General features: G+C 41.9%; 2 protein-coding genes across 3 annotated transcripts in view; one reads left to right on the forward strand and one right to left on the reverse strand.

Annotated features, from left to right (window-relative positions):
- Window positions 1-15488, forward strand: part of PDE8B (phosphodiesterase 8B) — a 274177-nt gene extending 258689 nt beyond the window's left edge. For both annotated transcript variants that reach the window (XM_052646127.1, XM_052646126.1), the window contains exons 17-22: window positions 332-530; window positions 4678-4895; window positions 6313-6433; window positions 7120-7287; window positions 9443-9572; window positions 14941-15488. In XM_052646127.1, the coding sequence (XP_052502087.1) occupies window positions 332-530; window positions 4678-4895; window positions 6313-6433; window positions 7120-7287; window positions 9443-9572; window positions 14941-15050 (946 nt within the window). In that variant the 3' untranslated portion in view covers window positions 15051-15488. The remainder of the gene's footprint in view (window positions 1-331; window positions 531-4677; window positions 4896-6312; window positions 6434-7119; window positions 7288-9442; window positions 9573-14940) is intronic.
- Window positions 15489-19451: 3963 nt separating this feature from the next.
- WDR41 (WD repeat domain 41) overlaps window positions 19452-20391 on the reverse strand; it is a 47019-nt gene continuing 46079 nt past the window's right edge. Inside the window, exon 14 of the mRNA XM_052646903.1 lies at window positions 19452-19952. Within this exon, the coding sequence (XP_052502863.1) occupies window positions 19800-19952 (153 nt within the window). The 3' untranslated portion in view covers window positions 19452-19799. The remainder of the gene's footprint in view (window positions 19953-20391) is intronic.

The raw sequence follows: 20391 nt of genomic DNA on the forward strand, positions 1-20391 counted from the left end.
CAGGGAACACAGAAGTGTGGAGCTTACGTGGAAGCAGAGAAAGGGACTGTAAGAGGCCTTTCTTGGCTGTAGAGCCACTGAAGGGCGGATGACTTAGAGACAGTCTACAAGTCATTTGGATTCGCCACCACGAGGCACCTAGTTTTAAAGAAGTGACGGGTGAGGAGGAGAGGCTCTATCACCTTCTAATTTGGAGAGGACGATTTTTATGCCCCTGTGCTTGTGGAGTAAGCATCGGAGGGAGGTGAACCAATTGCCCAGTTATCTTCAAAGAAAGCAGTTTCTGGAGCAGTTAATACAATGAATCAGAGCGTACGTTCCTGTTTTTCAGGCCATTGGTTTACCTGGGCTTGAAAGTTTTCTCCCGGTTTGGAGTATGTGAATTTCTACACTGTTCTGAAACTACTCTTCGGGCCTGGCTCCAGGTGATTGAAGCCAACTACCACTCTTCCAATGCTTACCACAACTCCACTCATGCCGCTGACGTCCTGCACGCCACAGCCTTCTTCCTCGGCAAGGAGAGAGTGAAGGTAGAATTTTGATAGCGCAATCTAGTTACCTGCACAGCTTTTGGAGAACTAAGAACTCAACCTTCATAAATATATTAAGCAGCTATTTTGGACCCAATTTGACAGAGTCTTTGAACGACCAAAGGGACTGATCCTTTCAGTGTTGTAAAGACACTGCCTTTTCTCCTAGTCTTCCCTTCCCCCAAACGCCTAAAATAATCATTTATGCTGCCGTAGGGACTCCTTTACATGTCTGGCTGATCCATAAACCCATTCTCCAAATGTTCACTAGGAGCCCTTCATGATACCAGCTTAGAGGACAGAACTTAATTATTAGAGCAAATGGTTGCTAGGTCTAGAGATTAAATTTTAAGATCCGAGTTTTGTCATTGGTATGGTATAGTCCAGATAGCTATGAAGCGTTCAGCATCCTTCTGATTTATATACGTATGTATGTGTTCTATATAGGTGTGAATTGTGTACATCTGTATGCTAGTGATTTCTGTACTTCTGGAAGAGTTCCAAGTTCCTTAGTCTGAGAAGTCAGCACCATCGTTTAAGGTGCTGGTTTGCAGGGCAGCTCTGTGTATACCCCACGTGTGGCTGCAAGAGATCCCCGGCTCCTCTCTTTTCCAACTATCATCACTTTCAGTGCAGCTTGTAATTCTTTGCTGCTACAATTTGAAGTGAAGCTTAGAAAGTACATACCCTTGCAACAAATGCTATAGAGATAGACTGACATCAACCTGCAGATGCTTACCATGCAGTCGTTCCCTTACTTAGTCGTAGACCCTAGGTGCTCAAGGAGAGTGGTAGTTGGACAGGCAAGGGGCAGAAAAGGCACCGAAAAGGAGAGGGCATGGTGTTGCCTTCTCAGTGCTGCCAGAGACTGACCCTGGCATTAATTTTCATCAGCAAGAAAGCAAATAGGGAGGTTCAAGGACGATGCTTTTGTAAGGTTTTTCTCTCTTTTACAAAAGGTGGTATCACAGGTGATAACAGCCTGTTTCTATGGCACCATTTTTGGCTGCATGGGCTTTCCGTCGCAGTGCACAAGCTTTCCCTAAGTGTGGCACTCCTGGGCTTCTGCAGCCACAACACACAGGCTTCTCCTTCTGTGAGGTGCTAGAAACACTTCGAGATTCCTCTCCAGTTTCACATCGCTCCATTTTCCACATGAGAGAGGATACAGCAGAGTTTGCACATGGGCAAATGAGGACAGGAGCTTGGGCATTACCGCTGAGACCAAACTGACCTGTAGGCACTGCAGCCTTGAGTTCAAGATGAAGTCTTCTTAAACAGAATCACTCTAGAAAAAATATAGATTAAATGCTTGATCGATTAGGGAATGCTTAGTCACTTTATTATCTCCTTTACTCTCCCTCCCCTAAAATAAGAAATTTTCTTTAAATTATTTGTTCTGCTAGAGCATTCAGAGTCTAATTAAATTCTCAAATAGCAATACAATTAAGTCTAAGACTAGATACAATATGCTTGTAATCCAAAAGACATTTTCTAAGAGGCCAAAGAATCAGATAATTTAGACTGGCAAGGAACCCTGGAGAATTGGGCTGGAAGGGACTCCTGAGCTCAAAGGTTTACTAGCAGCCCAAGATCACTGGTTAGCCCACTGTGAAGCACTGACTGAGGCCTCTTCCACCAGACCTGCTTCCACTGCTCAAGAGTCAGAAAAACGTTCTTACCAAATGCCCATGTCATCGGTCACCCCTCACTTCTTTAGAAGGCTAAAGCTCTTAACGTCACTGACAGCTCCACGTCCTCGGCCAGATCGAGTGCCTTCTCCTTCAGCGCCTTACAGACCCTGCCCCCTCCCATGCTTGCCTGTTCCCAGGACCCACTCTTAGTGGAGAGGTCAGGATAGCCAGCGTTCCTTTGTTATTGTCTGTGTGTGACTGTTTATCCTGGTAAAGGAGCTGTTGCAAAGGCTAATCTAGGATGGAGTCCATTCTGGCCCTGCTGGCTGAAGGAAGACAGCCCTGCAGAAATGCCTGCATTCCTCCTCCCGTGGGTCTGGCGGGGGGTTTCTTCCACAGACAGTCGTCCCTGCCATGGGAAGAGCCTCGCTCCTCCCATCTGCTAGTGAGCAGCCTGGCCTTCTTTCCCTGCCTCCCTTGCAGTTATCAGACACTGCCTTAACAGACAGTGCCCACCAAAACTCAGGGCGTGGCCCTGACAGCACTGTAAGGGGCAGGGTCCGAACCAGCGCGAGCTGGCAGGGCATTGCTTCTCTAATGCTGTTTGCTGTCTACTCTAGTCGCTTGAATCTATGTCACTGAAGAACGTAAAAATAAATCGGCCCCGTACTCCAAGCAAGATAGAACACGCTCCAAGAGCACTGGCTGGAGGCCCGAAGTTTGGGCCTCAGGGGCCTCACTGCGCAGGGAGCATCAGTGAGCATGGAGGCCAAGCAGGGGCAGCCCGGGCCCCTGACTGTCCCTGCGGGTTACCATGGCCCCTCCTAACCAGCATCGAAAGGGGGCTAGGCATGTTTGCTCGCCCTGGGCATCACAGCATCCGTCTCTGGGAAGAACCAAGAATGGCCTTGACTGCTCTGCCCGCTTGAGAGGGTGGTTCATGTGGGCCGAGGCCGAGCCAGGGCTGTCCCCCAGCTCCGGGAGGTCAGTCTGAAAATGGAAATGTCTTCCTTCTGGAAGGGACAGTTTTCGGAAAAGTTTTCAGGGCTGAGCTTCAGAATCACTGTTTCTTACCTGTTCGCATCTGAGAAGCAGTTTGCAGGGTTTTCCTCCAACAGCCTAGGAAAGCAACTCGGGAAAACCAAAAATTATGCCCACGCCACCCCCTACCCTGAGCCTCACCTTGGGAACCACTTTTCTTCTCGCTCACTACCCTTCAGTCACAATGACGCTCTTCTAAGTTCCCTCTCCATAAATCACTTTGTTTCGTATCAGAAGCATCACATAGACTGATCTTTCTGCCTGGATTTCTCTCCCTTGCCGTTTTTTGCCTGGCTGACTCTTGTTTATCCTTCAGTTTCCAGCATAAAAATCGCTCCCTCAGAGACCCCATTCTTGCCCACCCTCTGAATCCACATCATCCAGAGTAGCCAGAAGCCACATTTTATTAAAACAAAATGAGACATTCCATTCCCCGGGTGCACTGGCACATTTCAAGCGTCCAGGAGACGTGAGGGATGAGGGGTCACTGTATTAGAGAGCCCACGTGCAGACTTCTCCATCAGCACAGAAAGCTGAAAGGACAGCAATGCCCTAAAGAAGATCAGGCCTCATGGCTACACTCACAAAGCACCTGCACGTACCTCCTTAGCCCACCTTCCAGTGAGTTACTTATGCTTTCCCCAGTAAGTGGCCAGCTGCGTTAGCACAGACACCATGCCAGAGTAATTCACCGTGACTCCTGCAGCCTGCAAGACAGCTGGCGCTCAGCAAGCCTCCAATAAACGGTGGCTGAAGGAAAGAATTCATAAAGCACAATGTCTTCCACCACAGCAGGCCACTGGATAACTTCTTCCTCAAGCTGTGAGCTGAGAAAACCTTGTGCCTCCCGATGCTCTGGGTTGTGTTCTTTAATTATATAATGAGCGCGTTAAGAAGAGGGGCCTCCCTGTTTGCCTTTGCCACCTGCCGGCCCAGAGCGAAGTCGTGTTTCTTGACTGTGAGAGCCCCCTTAGCATCCGTCTTCCTGGGAAAACCCTTCCTGCCCTTGGTCCCCTTATGCTACTTGCCTCTACTCCTTTTATCTGTGTGTGGAGAGTGCTATCTGTTGTTTTATCTGTGCTGTTTGCTGCCACACTCTCAATCTTTTCAGAAGTAGGCAAGTAAAGTAACACTTGTGATCCCAGGCCACTTTCTTCTCCGTCCGCTTATGGAAGAGTCGGCACTAGGCCACACTGCACGCGTTCCTGTTTGGCACTTTCCTGCAGAACCACTAGAGTAAATGGACTCTGGAGAAAGAATTTAGGTGTCCATTATAACCGCAACTCAGATTTCTGTTTCCCTCCAGATAATCCACGGTACAGCAAGGTGATGTGATGTATCCTAGGTGGCCTCTTAACTTCTAGGAAGTCAGAGAAGGATCCCCTGGCATATGCCCTCCTGGGAGACAGGGATGAGTGTAGGTCTCCATTATCCAGTGGGTAACACTCAACCTTGCCTCCCCCGGGCCCCAGGGAAGCCTCGATCAGCTGGACGAGGTGGCCGCCCTGATCGCTGCCACAGTCCACGACGTGGACCACCCGGGAAGGACCAACTCTTTCCTGTGCAACGCAGGCAGTGAGCTCGCTGTGCTCTATAATGACACCGCTGTCTTGGAGAGTCACCACACGGCCCTGGCCTTCCAGCTCACGGTCAAGGACAGCAAATGCAACATTTTCAAGAATATCGACAGGTTTGTGTGCTAAGGCTCTTGTGATTGGGTTTGTAAAATGTAAGGCGGAAACTCAGTTTTCCCTGACTTCTCCAAGTACTTAGCTTCCTCTTGGTGGGGAAGAGGAAATAATGATAGTTTTCCCATTGTATCAGACAGTAAAATAATAGCCTTGCCCTTCTCACCTTAACTGTACTTTTTAGACTGTTTTCATCTTCTTAAACTCCATTTGGTCTCCAGTGAGTTCATGAAAATGCTTTATATGCTGCAAAGATTTCTACAGATTATTGCTACTGATAAATGTAACAGGTATTTCTACTCTCTCAAAAGGATATCCTATCTTCGGTGTAACTCGAGGAAATGTATCCTTCCCCATCTTTCCCCAGCTCAGTTTTTGGGCACTTAGAATCCTAACTCATGAGGAGATCATGTTCCCCGGTCCCAGCAGAGCTCCTGGAGTCCACGGTGGCGGGGGTGGGGGGCTGGCTTCCCCCCTCACTGTTGTACTCTCCCCTCTGGTGAGTTTGCCACATGTGAACAGATAGGAGACATTCTTCTCACCTGACACAGCCCTGCAGTCAGACTGAATACTTCCAACATAGTACCAGCCAGGCGGGAGAGAGGACCCCCCCCAGAGAGGCCAGTGCAAGGAGAGTGCAGAGCTCACTCGGGCCTCAGAGATCACTTGTCACCATGAACCCGAACCGATCACCTTGGTCTCTAGAAACCTGAGAAAATCTCGTTATTATAATATGAAAATATTCAGTTATTCCACCTTCAGCTGAGGGCTTCGTCAGTATCAGGTTCCGTTTTTAAAACTTTCAGAGGAGGAATTGTTGCCGATAGCCAGTTTTATTCAGTTCCTCATTCTGGCTCCTGGACTTAGAAAAAGATGACAGGAACTGGGCAGTGACGGAGCGGGGCTGCTGCTCCTCCCGTTACAGCTTCTGTGTGACTGTAATGTAGACAACTGCTCGCTAATCAGAAAACTCTTCCAATGCCGTCATCAAAAGGAATGACAAGACTTCTCTGTAGTAAGAATCACTGTGTCTGCAGCGAATGCCAAGGGACAGCTCATCAGGTTGCTGCGCCAGCCTCACAGGGAAGAACTCGTCATTTCCTTCTGCCTGGCTGTTCTGATGTTGCCAAGGGCAGACAGAAGGGCACCACCTTGTAAGATAAGTGCCCACGTGACAGGTGGTGCCTCTTTTAATACTCACAAATCATATGAGGGTCGGCTATCTTTGGGAAGATGGTATAGTGTCACCAAGTCCCAGCTTGGTAGGAAGATGAGCAGGTAAGCTCTTGTGGTCTTAACTCATTTCTTCAGTGCCCCTAGCCTCCTCCTGGATTGTGGGAAGTGTGATGAAATGGCAGAACAGTTCTAATTCAGGGGGCATGATTTGAACAAAGGCCCTTTGTCCTCTGGTTATTTCAGGAACCATTATCGAACACTGCGCCAAGCTATTATTGACATGGTTTTAGCAACAGAGATGACAAAACACTTTGAACATGTGAACAAATTTGTGAACAGCATCAACAAACCAATGGCAGCTGAGGTAAGCATTTCACATGTAATAATACACATCAGAGTGTATTTCCGTTATACCCTATACTCTGGCCTCAAAGCATTTTCTCTCCGTCTTGAATACAAGATGGCTACTTACTTGGAGTTGGTAAGGAAGGGCTGAGTGTTGGCCACTTGTTTTCCCTGGTAACAAGAACAGATTGGGTGTCCATAGCAACTCTGAACTCCCTGAAAGAAGAGCCCTGAAATAAAGCCAGTGGTGACAAAAGGAAGTAGGCCCAAAGACGACAATGAGAGGACCCTGCAGACAGCTGAGACTGGAATAAATGGTGGCGTTTTAGAGGATTCAAAGCCCTTCTAGTTCTCTGTTCTTTGGGCTCTTGGGAGACCTTAAAATTAGATGCTTTAAAGAATTATATTCCTGTTGATTTTCATTAAATGTCTATCAGTATCTGAAGACTGTAGACAGTTAAATTGGGAGTGACTGGTTGCAAACAAAACCACAAGGTGGGTGGTGATAGGAACACTGAACTTTTAAGACCAATGTGTTTGTATTGCTTGAATATGTCGGCATACCATATATGGAATTAAACTTGGGAACGCCTCCTTCAACCACATCTCATGCTGAGGTGGCCTGGGTGACCGCGGTCTAGTATCTAGACAGTTGACTCTTGTGGGCTTCACCATTGTATTGCACCACCCTTGTCTGCTTTCCAGATTGACGGCAGCGACTGCGAGTGCAGCCCTCCCGGGAAGAACTTCCCTGAGAACCAGACCCTGATCAAACGCATGATGATCAAGTGTGCGGACGTAGCCAACCCCTGCCGCCCCTTGGACCTGTGCATTGAATGGGCTGGCAGGATCTCTGAGGAGTACTTTGCGCAGGTGGGCTGCCTCTCTGGGGAAGCGCCATGAGTGAACAAGTTAAATGACTCTTCCTCAGAAAGAAATGGCTCACCCCTGCCTGGAATAGGATTCTGGTCCCTCAAGAGACTAACTGGTATGGCTGGTCACTACTCAAAGTCTCTCTAGGGGGAAGGAGAGAAACTGAGCCTTTGGGATTCTTTTCATTCTCGAGTTTTTAGATCCTGAACTTCCACAAAGACTGGGAAGTCCATTCATTCATCAGATTATTATCTCCTCGTTGTATTGTGGGAAACACAGACATAAGACACATCTCTGCCTGAGGGTACCTCATAATGCAGTAGGGGGCATAGACATAAATAGGTCCACACAATATATTTTTTTAAGTGAAACACTTCTAAAGGAGGTATACGTTAAGTCCTAAGAGTTCAGAAAGGTTTTTTTTTTTTCCTAGATAAAAGAAGGGCTTTTATCTAGAAAGGTGGAAAAGGTGTTAGAGCTGGGTTTTTTTTTTTTTTTTTTTAAGGATTTCAAAATTTAGAAATGAGAAAGGACATTCTGAGAGAACCAAGTGTTATGACCAAAATTAGTAAAGAAGAAACATAGAATTTCTATATAAGAATAGTAACTTTGCAGTGTGAAGAGTTGAAGAATAACCCAAAACTAGCAGACCACAAGATGCCATTTGAAACAGAGGCCTACTTCCAAAGAAGAGGCTTTAGGGACTAATGTTTATGATGTGGGACAGAAAGACAAACATATCCCAAGTAGCTACAAGTAATTATTTGGGGAGGGGAAGTGCCGATCTCACTGGAATGTACTACTGAGGCAGGGGTAAAGACTAGCCAATGGTGTCTAGAAGGGTTGGCAGAGCAAAAACCAGCTAAGGATGCAGTAAGTTAGCTGTAGCTTTCAAGGATGGGAAGAGAGTCCATGGGAATTAGGACAGCCAGCTCTGAGCTTGCCAGAAAGAGAAGGGGAAAAAAAAACCCCAAACCTCTCCTTGAACAGCAGTGGATATTTTAAGGCTGCCTGATCGACTGACCTGAAATGAGCAAGCTGAGCCGAAACTGGTAGACCATTAATGGGGCTTTCCAGGACCCAGAGAAGACTTAAAATCCTACTCCTAGATAGTCTCAAAGTCTGTGGATGGGGAATGGGAAAGAACCACTTTTAAGTTCTTTGCTGTAATTTCCCTGTGTAGGTGTCCTTTTCCCATAAAGGACATGTTCACACGACAATGTGACCTAACACTCGAGTTACACATGAGGCTTCTGGCCAGCCGGTCTCTGGCTCAGTACACCACCAGTAAGTGTGGATTTTAACTTCAGTCCTGTGAATTATGACCTTAGGCATTATAAACATACACTTCAATGTGCAAAATGCTCAATTTACACATATCATCAGAATTGCATGCATGACCAGTACAGACAGCCAGTTTGTCAGTCATTCTTTTCAGGTAAAAATAGGTATTCCATGAAAAAGAGAATCAAGTTCAGCTCACCTGCCTACCTGCTTTTCCTGCAGACAACCTTCACACCCTTGCATGTGCAGCACAAGGGCTTTGTGTGTACTTTGGGTTTTGTCACACAGAATATTTAAAAAAGGTATTTTCAAAGGTCAAGTTTAGCAAGATTAATAATTCTTACTGCTTTCATTTAGACAAGTCTTAAGTGAAACTGACTTTCTTTTTAAACTGCAAGCATATTAACAGTGAATAATACAATGTCTGTTGACACAGCTTGGTTCCAGTTCTTCGATTCGTGCTGAAACATCTGCAGCTTTGAACCCACCACTGCTTCTGTACCCTCAGTGTAAACTCCACTTAGTATTTAGTAGTATTACTCTGAAAGTTGTCTACCTTGCAATCTTGAAAACAGATCTTAGAAAACAGGGTATGAATCCTGAAATCAGTGCTTCGGTGGGGTCGGGGTCAGGGCGTGGGTGGGTAGCTGTAAGATAGTATCTGACACATTTAAGAGTCAGAAGACCTGAATCCAGTCACTGCAGCTCTTCAGGTAGCTGAGTTATGTAAGCCCTGAGAAATGCTGAGCCTATTTCTTGATCGATACAACTGGATTGTGACCCCTTTTTCACAGGGTGGTTCTGACAAACTCGATGCTACTGTGACACCTCCTCGTGTCCCCTACAGCCCTGTGTGTATTATTTCTTACAGACGGATGAAGAGAAGAGACAGGGGCTGCCCGTAGTGATGCCAGTGTTTGACCGGAATACCTGTAGCATCCCCAAGTCCCAAATCTCCTTTATTGACTACTTCATAACAGACATGTTTGATGCTTGGGATGGTAAGATGGCTCATGTTTTGTTACCCACAAACAGAATATCTTGTTATGCTTTATAATGATTACCTTTAATGACAGAGGCCAGGCCTAAAGGTGTTAAATGTTACTTTTTTAAAAAAATGTCAGCTGTTTGTGGCCAGATATGGCAGGGGGAAAGGAACACGTTCTGCATCCTCAGCACAGACCATGTGTATGGAGGACTCAATGGATGGCCGATAACTGGATAAACAAGTGTTTAACTCTTCAAAGGACTTATCTCCAAAGCTGAAAGGAGTTTTATTATATCACTGGAGGAAATTCTAGAGAACACAAAATATGTCTACTCTGAATAACAGATTCTTTTGGTAATGTCACTTGATAAACAGCTTTTCACTGAGATTTGTTTTTATTTGTTTTTATTTTTATGTTGGATTATAGTTGATTTACAATGTGTTACTTTCAGGTATACAGCTAGGTGATTCAGTTACATATATACATATAGCCATTCTTTTTCAGGTCCTTAACCCATATAGGTTATTATAGAACATTATCTACTGTTGAGTAGAATTACCTGTTCTGTACAGTAGGTTCTTATTGTCTACATAGTAGTGTGTAGATGGTAATCTCAAACTCCTAATTTATCCCTCCCTCCACATTTCCCCTCTGGTAACCATAAGTTTGTTTCTAAAGTTTCTGAGCTTGTTTTATAAATAAGCTCATTTTCATCCTTTTTTCAGATTCCACATATAAGTGATACTTCTTTCTAGGACTGACTTCGTTTAGTATGATATCTCTAGCTCCAATTCATGTTGCTGCAAATGGCATTATTTCAGTCTTTTTTTTATGGCTGAGTAACATTCAGTTCAGTTCAGTCGCTCAGTTGTGTCCACCTCTTTGCAACCCCATGGACTGCAGCACGCCAGGCCTCCCTGTCCATCACCAACTCCCGGAGCCTACTCAAACCCATGTCCATTGAGTCGGTGATGCCATCCAACCATCTCATCCTCTGTTGTTCCCTTCTCCTACCACCTTCAATCTTTCCCAGCATCAGGGTCTTTTCCAATGAGTCAGTACTTTGCATCAGATAGCCAAAGTATTGGAGTTTCAGCTTTAGCATCAGTCCTTCCAATAAATATTCAGGACTGATTTCCTTTAGGATGGACTGGCTGGACCTCCTTGCCATCCAAGAGACTCTCAAGAGTCTTCTCCAGCACCACAGTTCAAAAGCATCAATTCTTCAGCGCTCAGCTTTCTTCACAGTCCAACTCTCACATCCATGCATGACTACTGGAAACACCATAGCTTTCACTAGATGGACCTTTGTTGGCAAAGTAGTATCTCTAGCTTTTTAATATGCTGTCTGTGTGTCTGTGTGTGTGTTAGTCGCTCAGTCGTGCCCGACTCTTTGCAACCCCATGGACTGCAATCTACCAGGTTCCTCTGTCCATGAGATTTTCCAGGCAAGGATACTGGAGTGGGTTGCCATTTCCTTCTCCAGGGGATCTTCCCAACCCAGGGATCAAACCTGGGTCTCCTGCACTGCAGGCAGATTCTTTACCAACTGAGCTATAAGGGAAGCCCTAATATGCTGTCTAGGTTGGTCATAACTTTTATTCCAAGGAGCAAGCATCTTTTAATTTCATGGCTGCAGTTACCATCTGCAGTGATTTTGGAGCCCCAAAACATTAAGTCTGTCACTGTTTCCTCTGTTTCCCCATCTATTTGCCATAAAGAGATGGGACCAGATGCCATGATCTTAGTTTTCTGAATATGGAGTTTTAAGCCAACTTTTTCACTCTCCTCTTTCACTTTCATCAAGAGGCTCTTTTGCTTTCTGCCATAAGGGTGGTGTCATCTGCATATCTGAGGTTATTGATATTTCTCCCTGCAGTCTTGATTCCAGCTTGTGCTTCATCCAGCCCAGCATTTCTCATGATGTACTCTGCATGTAAGTTAAATAAGCAGGGTGACTATATACAGCCTGGATGTACTCCTTTCCTGATTTGGAACCAGTCTGTTGTTCCATGTCCAGTTCTAACTGTTGCTTCCTGACCTGCATACAGATTTCTCAAAAGGCAGGTCAGGTGGTCTGGTATTCCCATCTCTTGAAGAATTTTCCACAGTTTGTTCTGAGCCACAGTCAAAGGCTTTGGCAGAGTCAATAAAGCAGATGTTTTTCTGGAACTCTCTTGCTTTCTTGATGATCCAGCGGGTGCTCACAATTTGATCTCTGATTCCTCTGCCTTTTCTAAATCCAGCTTGAACATCTGGAAGTTCACAGTTCACATACTGTTGAAGCCTGGCTTGGAGAATTTTAAGCATTACTTTACTAGCGTATGAGATGAGTGCAATTGTGCAGTAGTTTGAGCATTCTTTGGCACTGCCATTCTTAGGGACTGGAATGAAAACTGACCTTTTCCAGTCCTGTGGACACTGCTGAATTTTCCAAATTTGCTGGCATATTGAGTGCAGTACTTTCACAGCATCATCTTTGGGGATTTGAAATAGCTCAACTGAAATTCCATCACCTCCACTAGCTTATTTTGTAGTGATGTTTTCTAAGGCCCACTGGACTTTGCACTCCAGGATGTCTGGCTCTAGGTGAGTCATCACACCATAGTGATTATCTGGGTCATGAAGATCTTTTTTTTACAGTTCTTCTGTGTATTCTTGCCACCTCTTCTTAATATCTTCTGCTTCTGTTTGATCCATACCATTTCTGTCCTTTATTGAGCCCATCTTTGCATGAAATGTTCCCTTGGTATCTCTAATTTTCTTGAAGAGATCCCTGGTCTTTCCCATCCTATTGTTTTCCTCTATTTCTTTGCACTGATCACTGAGGAAGGCTTTCTTATCTCTCCTTGCTATTCTTTGGAACTCTCCATTCAGATGGGTGTATCTTTCCTTTTCTCTTTTGCCTTTTGCTTTTCTTTTCACTATTTGTAAGGCCTCCTCAGATAACCATTTTGTCTTTTTGCATTTCTTTTTCTTGGGGATGGTCTTGACCCCTGCCTCCTGTACAGTGTCACTAACCTCTGTCCATAGTTCTTCAGGCTCTCTTGTCTATCAGATCTAATCTCTTGAATCTATTTGTCACTTCCACTGTATATTCGTAAGGGATTTGATTTAGGTCATACCCAAATGGTCTAATGGTTTTCCCTACTTTCTTTAACTCTGAATTTGGCAATAAGGAGTTCATGATCTGAGCCACAGTCAGCTCCCCATCTTGTTTTTGCTGACCATATAGAGCTTCTCCATCTTTGGCTGCAAAGAATATAGTCAGTCTGCATTTCGGTGTTGACCATCTGGTGATGTCCACGTGTAGAGTCTTCTCTTGTGTTGTTGGAAGAGGGTGTTCGCCATGACCAGTGCATTCTCTTGGCAAAACTCTATTAGCCTTTGCCCTGCTTCATTCTGTACTCCAAGGCCAAATTTGCCTGTTACTCCAGTATCTCTTGACTTCTTACTTTTGCATTCCAGGCCCCTATAATGAAAAGGACATCTTTTTTAGGTGTTAGTTCTAAAAAGGTCTTATAGGTCTTCATATAACTGTTCAACATCTGCTTCTCTAGCATTACTGGTCAGGGCATAGACCAGGATTACTGTGATGTTGAATGGTTTGCCTTGGAAATGAACAGAGATCATTCTGTTGTTTCTGAGACTGCATCCAAGTACTGCATTTTTTTTGGACTCTTTTGTTGACTATGATGGCTACTCCATTTCTTCTGCGGGATCCTTGCCCACAGGAGTGGATACAGTGGTCATGAGTTAAATTCACCAACTGTGTATGTCTACCACATCTTCTTCGTTAATCTGTCAGTGGACATTTAGGTTGCTTTCATGTCTTGGCTATTGTAAACTGTACTACAAGGAACACTGGGGTGCATGTATCTTTTGAATCGTGGCTTTCTCTGGATATATGCCCAGCAGTGGGACTGTTGGGTCATATGGTAATTCTACTTTAAGTGTTCTGAAACTCCACACTGTTCTCCATAGTAGCTGCACCAATTTACATTCCCACCAACAGTGTAGGAAGGTTCCTTCCTCTTCACTCTCTCTTCAGCATTTATTATTCATAGACTTTTTGATGGCTGTTCTGACTGGTGTGAGGGTGATACCTCGTTGTAGCTTTGGTTTGCATTTTAGTGATGTTGAGCTTTTTGGCCGTCTGTATGTCTTCTTTGAAGAAATATCTATTTCAGTCCATTTTTTGAATGCGCTGTTTGATGTAGAGCTGCATGAGCTGTTGGTATATTTCAGATTGATCCCTTGTCAGTCACTTCATTTGCAAATATTTTCTCCCATTCTGCGGGTTGTCTTTTCGATTTGTCTATGGATTCCTTTGCTGCGCAAAAGGTTTTAAGTTTAACTCGGTCCCATTTATGTCTGTTTTTTTCATTACTCTAGGTAGGAGGTTTCATTACTCTAGGTAGGAGGTAGATCCAAGAAGATACTGGTGTGACTTGTGGCAACTAGTGTTCTGCCTATGTTTTCCTCTAGGAACTTTATAGTGTCTGACTTTACATTTAGGTGTTTAATCCATTTTGAGTTTATTTTTGTGTATTGTGTTAGAGAACATTCTAATTGAGTTCTTTTACACCGAGTTGTCAGTTTTCCCAGCACCACTTATTGTAGACACTCTTTTCTCCATCATATATTCTTGTTTCCTTTGTTGTAAATTAACTGACGATAAGTGTGTGGGTTTATCTCTGGGCTTTCCATTCTTTTTCATTGATCTCTATTTCTGTTTTTGTGCCAGGACCATATTGTTTTGATGACTGTAGCTTTGTAGTATAGTCTGAAGTCAGAGAGTCTGATTCCTCCAGCTCTGTTTTTCTTTCTCTGGGTTTCTTTAGGTATTGGGGGTCTTTTGTATTTCCCTACAAATTTTAAAATATTTTTCTAGTTCTGTGAAAAAATGTTATTGGTATTTTGATAGGGATAGGGATTGCCTTAGGGTAGTATAGTCAGTTTCACAGTATTGATTCTTCCAGTCCAGGAACATGGTATCTTTCCAGCTGTCTGTGTCATCTTCAGTTTCTTTCATCAATGTCTTATAGTTTCCAGAGTATAGGTCTAGGTCTTTTGCTTCTTTAGGTAGGTTTATTCCAAGGTATTTTATTCTTTTTGATGTGATTATAAATAGGATTGTTTCCTTAATTTCTCTTTCTGGTCTTTTGTTAGCAATTTTTAGTTAAAAGGACCTGTTCCTATTTTAGAAACCAGTACTTAGTGATTTATCCTTCTCACACTTGTGTATTCACCTTAGGCCTAACCTAGGGTACCTCACTTCCAATTCTGATCCCAAATTTGTCCCAGAGGGCCTCAACCTTATAAATGCTCCTAGAATCTAACTTAACAGGCTTCTTTTTATTTGTTTATGTCCTTGCAGCCTTTGCACACCTGCCAACGCTGATGCAACATTTGGCCGATAACTACAAACACTGGAAGACATTAGACGACCTAAAGTGCAAAAGTCTGAGGCTTCCGTCTGACAGTTAAAGCCAGGACAGAGGCGGTGACCTCTGGCTCTGCAAAGGGCACTGTGAATCACAGTAGTGTAAGAGGCATTCCTTCATAATGAAAATGACAGATGTAGGTTAAGGAGCTAATGTTGAATGTCTGACCTTGAATCATTCAACTTTCCAAATTTCATTTTTAGAAAACTATGTTCTGTGAAGAAAAACATTAATATATGTTCTTTTGAACAATCACTTAGTGACAGAATGAACACATGGCAAAATCCATTGCCTTGCTCTAATCCTGTGTGCTCTCATCAAACCATGCAGCTGATTCACTGTAACTAGCAGGACACATGCAGCAAAGACTTGGTGCCCACGTGCCCACCATCTCTGTGGATGCTGGACCATGAAGCTTTGCTAGTATTTAGCTCATCCTTTACCATGAAAGTCTCTATCACTGTTTGGCTTGACTATTTTCCTCAAGAGCATCAATCTAAAAGATGCCTAAGAATATCTAATTTTTAAAAACCTATATAAAATGAGCAAAACAGCTGGGACCAAACTGCTGATAAACTAGTTTCAGAGCCTCCATGGCTAGGTGGTTCTTCTGACTAATGGTGTGACACTCAAATCAGAATATAGCCTTGGCCTAGTGAGTGCCTTCTTTAGACTGGTATCAGCAGCCTGCATAGCCCTCTCTCCCAAAAAAGGGATTCATCCTAACAGAAAGCCATCCATGAAGGGGAAGGAAGTGACATCTTGTTTGGGGGTAATCAAAGAGCTTTATTTCTGGTTTGCAGAGGCAGTCACAAGGCACTACAGTGAGTATTATATACAAGCCATTAATCTGACTACCCTTGGACAAGCTTGTTTTTTAAAAAAATTTATATACATTTGCTGTTTAAAATTTTTTATTAGAGCAATCTAAATTTTCTGGGTTTAAGTCCACGGAGTATGTTGTGCCATGTTACCAAGGAGAGAGAGAAAGTTTCAAGGTTCAGATGTTTTTAACCTATCTATATTTATGATCATGCCATTTTGCTTTAATGATGTAAAAAAAAAAAAAGACTGCAAGATGTGTAAATATATCAGAAAGTAGGCGTATGGGGAAGCAGTAAATACTATTTTAAGCTATTAATTGTATGCTAAAAGCTTCTAAAGCACAAGTGCATATTTTTATACAGCTCTTTTCACAACTTTCTGTGATCTACATCAAGTCAGTCTTGAGATTTTCCCTTCTCTTTTACCAGCCAGCCCTTCTGTGTCTTATAAATATTAGAGATTTAGCAAACAAGATCTTTGTTCTTCTTTTAGATTCTCTACTCCATGCTGCATTCCTGAGAGGTATAGACAGAGATTAAATTAACTGAACCAGTAGTTACTTTTTTCCAAATGAAAATCTGAATGCAGCGCACTTGGAACTAGTACCTGGGGAAAAAAATGACTTAATCCTACAAAATGTGCCAATGCTTTTTTCTATGTTTTGTACCAAAAAATGCAAACATATATGACAAGTCCATGCAAAGAAAGAAATGTACCTAAATTATTTTTGTTAGATGCTAAGAGAACTTGCTTGGTCAGGGGAGCAGCTAGCTTTGTATTGTAATGCTGCATTATGTAAATGTGATGAAAATGTTTTTGTGAAGTACTTGTAACTAAATTCCTACAGCCATTTTTCATTCCTAACAGCTGTTTTTATTTTAACTCTTTGGCCTAAATTTTTCATAATTTCAAATTTTTGGTTAAGTGTTCTTTATTTCATGAGCCACACACTTTGTTTTCAGAACACATTAAATTCAGGATGTCAGAATCCCATTTTAAGGAGCTAAACAATTTGCCTAAGCTTCAGAAGCTTGCTTGAGACAACAATCTTTTCCTGACCATCTCGCTTTTGGTTACATTTGGTAAGTGACATTCATTGGCTGTCTGACATTTTTCTATACGAACATTATAGCTGACTCAAATTAATTTCATATTAACACTGCTAAACCTAAAGCTTTAGCATACCTCTGCTCTTTACCAGTGTAATTTACTATGGTGTAATTTACCAGTGTAATTTACTATGGTGTAATCTTTCACTGAGTTGGTAATTACATAGTGCATTCCTAAAAATAGTTTATAAGAAATAGTCTTTTAGATGGTATGTGTATCAGATAGATATAAATTATTGTCTCTTATTTACTAATCAGTAAATAAGCTATTTACTAAAATATTCTCTGTTGAGGGGAGCCTTATTAATTTAGGAAAATAAAATCTCATTTAGAGAGAGGTCATATTACTGCTACTACTACTGAACCAGAAGTTATAAAACACTGTTGCCCAAACCAAAATAACACTATAATTTAATTAGGTTATTATTTTTTTACTTCCAATTTAAGATTTTAAAATTATGCTTGCCTTCAGAGTTAGGATGCCTCATCTATTCAATCTGAAGCCACTCAACTTGACAAAGATAAATACAGTGTCCCTGAAGTTTAGGCTCTTATGTGAATAAGCCAGAAAATGAAGTGATGATAAGGGTATTTTTAAGTAAAAATGACAAGGCCCAGTGTACAGATATTATATCTGGTGTTGCAAATATAATAGCACTGAAAGCTAAGCTAGGGAAGTGGGAAAAATGCATATACTATATATTGATGTCAGTTATAGTATTCTCCTAATCTGAAAGTTCAACTTTTAGCAGTAGTCTCCATACAACCAGTGAACAGCCATCAAGTATGAGTCCCTGCTAGATTCTCCTATCTCGTTGGTTTCGCCTATCTCTGACCTTAGGGCATTCATGAAATCAAAACCATCAAGTTTCTCTAAATTTTAATAACAGAGGGACTCACAGTGGTACTTACTTATGCTATCTGCTCCCCAAACTTACCTAGGATTTCTAACAAACATCCCTTGTGGATAGATTGCTGTCACTTAATCCAGAACAAATCAGGAAAAGCAGTTAAGAATCTATGAATTCCTTTATAATTCACTGAATATCTTATACAATTCAAAAAGAGTTTTTATAAACTCATGACCTAATAATATAGACCCTCCAAAGAAAAAGCTAATTAGTAATAGGGTAAAGTCCATCTATGGAGAAAAATTAAAAGCCTAAAAATGACTGATCAATAATCTGATGCACTCAGACCAAAATGCATATTGGCTTGGTTAGGAATCCTACCCATGTGCCAACTTCAGGGTGAGATTAGAGGTACCTCTGTGTAACACTCAATTATGCCACAATAACGATCTTGGCTAAAAGGCAGTGCTAATTTTTCTATTATAAAATGGAGGTTATATAAATTTTATATTTCTCCATAAATCTGTTTTCATTGTGAATTAAAACAATGATTGTGAACATTACTTGGTTTTGCTCGAGGGGTGATCATATACACCCTTCTCTCTCATTCATATTTTTTTTTAAAGCTGTTCACTGATAATGGGAACTGAGCTAACTAGAACGGCTTACCTGACTGGGCCTTCAGCTTCCTCATTTAAAAGTATTATGGCACTCATCTGGCATAGATGACCATAGCTCATCCAGACTTTGCAGGTAGTTAATAACAGAAGCAACTGTCAAAGGTAAAACTAGTTAAAAATTTTTTTTACAAAGATTCCATTAGGGTCTATGGATTCTATTAGGGGTGTGTGTGATGAATAAACCCAGAAAGTGTTCTTTGAGAACTATCAGTCCTAACACATCAGCCGCCTTGTAGTTACTTCAATAGGATTCTTTCATCAGCAGTTTAACTCCACAGTTAAAACCACCCATTTTTTAATGTATGGGACACTTTTTAATTTTTATCCTTTAGTACCAAAAGGGCGAAAGAGTACGCTAAGGCTGATGGGGTGATGAAGCTGATTTAATCTCAGGTAACTGCAAGAAACTACGTTAAGTAAAGCCTGTCTCAAGCATTTCATATTTGAGCCAATGGTAAGATGAATTGGCTCACTTCAACTAAATTTCAGTTAAATACTATTACTTCTATTTCTACCTCCTTCCAGGGTCTAGATTCAAATTAAGACACTTAAAACACAGCATTCACCACTCAGACAGTTATTATGGAATCTTCATTTCCTCCAGGGAAGCATCAGTTTTCTAGACAGCGCAAGGTTTAAATTGAAGATATGCTACATCCTATTTATTCTTCAGTGGAGTTTTCATTTTTCTATAAAATATCTTCCATAATTATCATGTATATTTATTTCCATTAAAGCAGGTTCCTTAAATAAGTATAAGAATGACAGATGGCCACATAGTTAAAATATACTAGTTTTGGATAACAAAGTCAGGTATTTCAAAATCCAGAAAGGCTAAATGAAAGAAACTAGATTTAAAAATCTAATTCCTGGTGATGGATTTAGTTAGAGGCAATATAGTAACACTAAAGACAGAGAGAGGCTCTGAGCACTATTCTTTTCATTAAGCATAAGATTATACAATTTCTGGTGTAAAATTTAAAGCAAAAAATTTTATCTCTGTGAGGATACTGTGGTATAATTTAATTCTGCTTCGTCAGACAGTTGTGCTGAAGTCTGTACACTTCACTGTCTGAAAACTGACTGCCGAAATCAGACCCATTCCTACAATGGTTTCAGGTAACTTATGAGGAAAGTCAAATGAAAAACTTGTGCCATATTCTTTGGTGGATGTACTAATACCTCAGAAGCAAACCTGTTGCTGGTTTGCAGACCCCCCCTAAAAATTAAACAGAATTAAATAAATTATCAATATGGTAATGGTTTTCAGAGCATTATCCTATATTTGATGTTCGAGGTTCATGTACAGGTAGTTTAATTCCCTAACCTAGACAGACAGATACAAGTCACCATTCTCCTCTAATTTTTGAAATAACTTTAAACTGCGCAATCCAGATTCTCGTTCTCCATTTTTCCAGAGAATAATGAGGTGATCAGCAGAACAAGTCACTAGTCCATGGTCTTCAAAGTACAGAAACATCTGTAGAAAAAAATTAATTACTGATTATAGGAAATTCAAGGAGAAGAGAAGTGGCTAATACCAAGTAGACTAACATAGGTCCTTGCTGAAATGCATACCTTGGAGAGGTCTTTGGATACGACTATGAAACTCTGTATCTTTCATGAGAAATTTAAGTGTGGGTGATAGTCACATACAAATAACAAATGCCAGACCCATATCTAATATTTTAATAATCAGAACGTTGTAAACACTACTCAACTACAGAGCTGTAAAAGCTGTTTTTTTTTTTTAATTCCCAAAGTGTCATATAAATTTTAGCATTATCTTAATTCTCAAAGAATAGGTTTTAAGAATTTTTTTTTCAGCAGAAGTCCTGACAAACCTGCTTCGTTTAATCATTTCTGCTGGCCTTCTTGTTAATGTAAAAATGGCCACAATAAAATATCTGAATTCCAAG

This window comes from Budorcas taxicolor, chromosome 10 (assembly GCF_023091745.1).
Source record: "Budorcas taxicolor isolate Tak-1 chromosome 10, Takin1.1, whole genome shotgun sequence".
In the NCBI taxonomy this organism is placed as follows: domain Eukaryota; kingdom Metazoa; phylum Chordata; class Mammalia; order Artiodactyla; family Bovidae; genus Budorcas; species Budorcas taxicolor.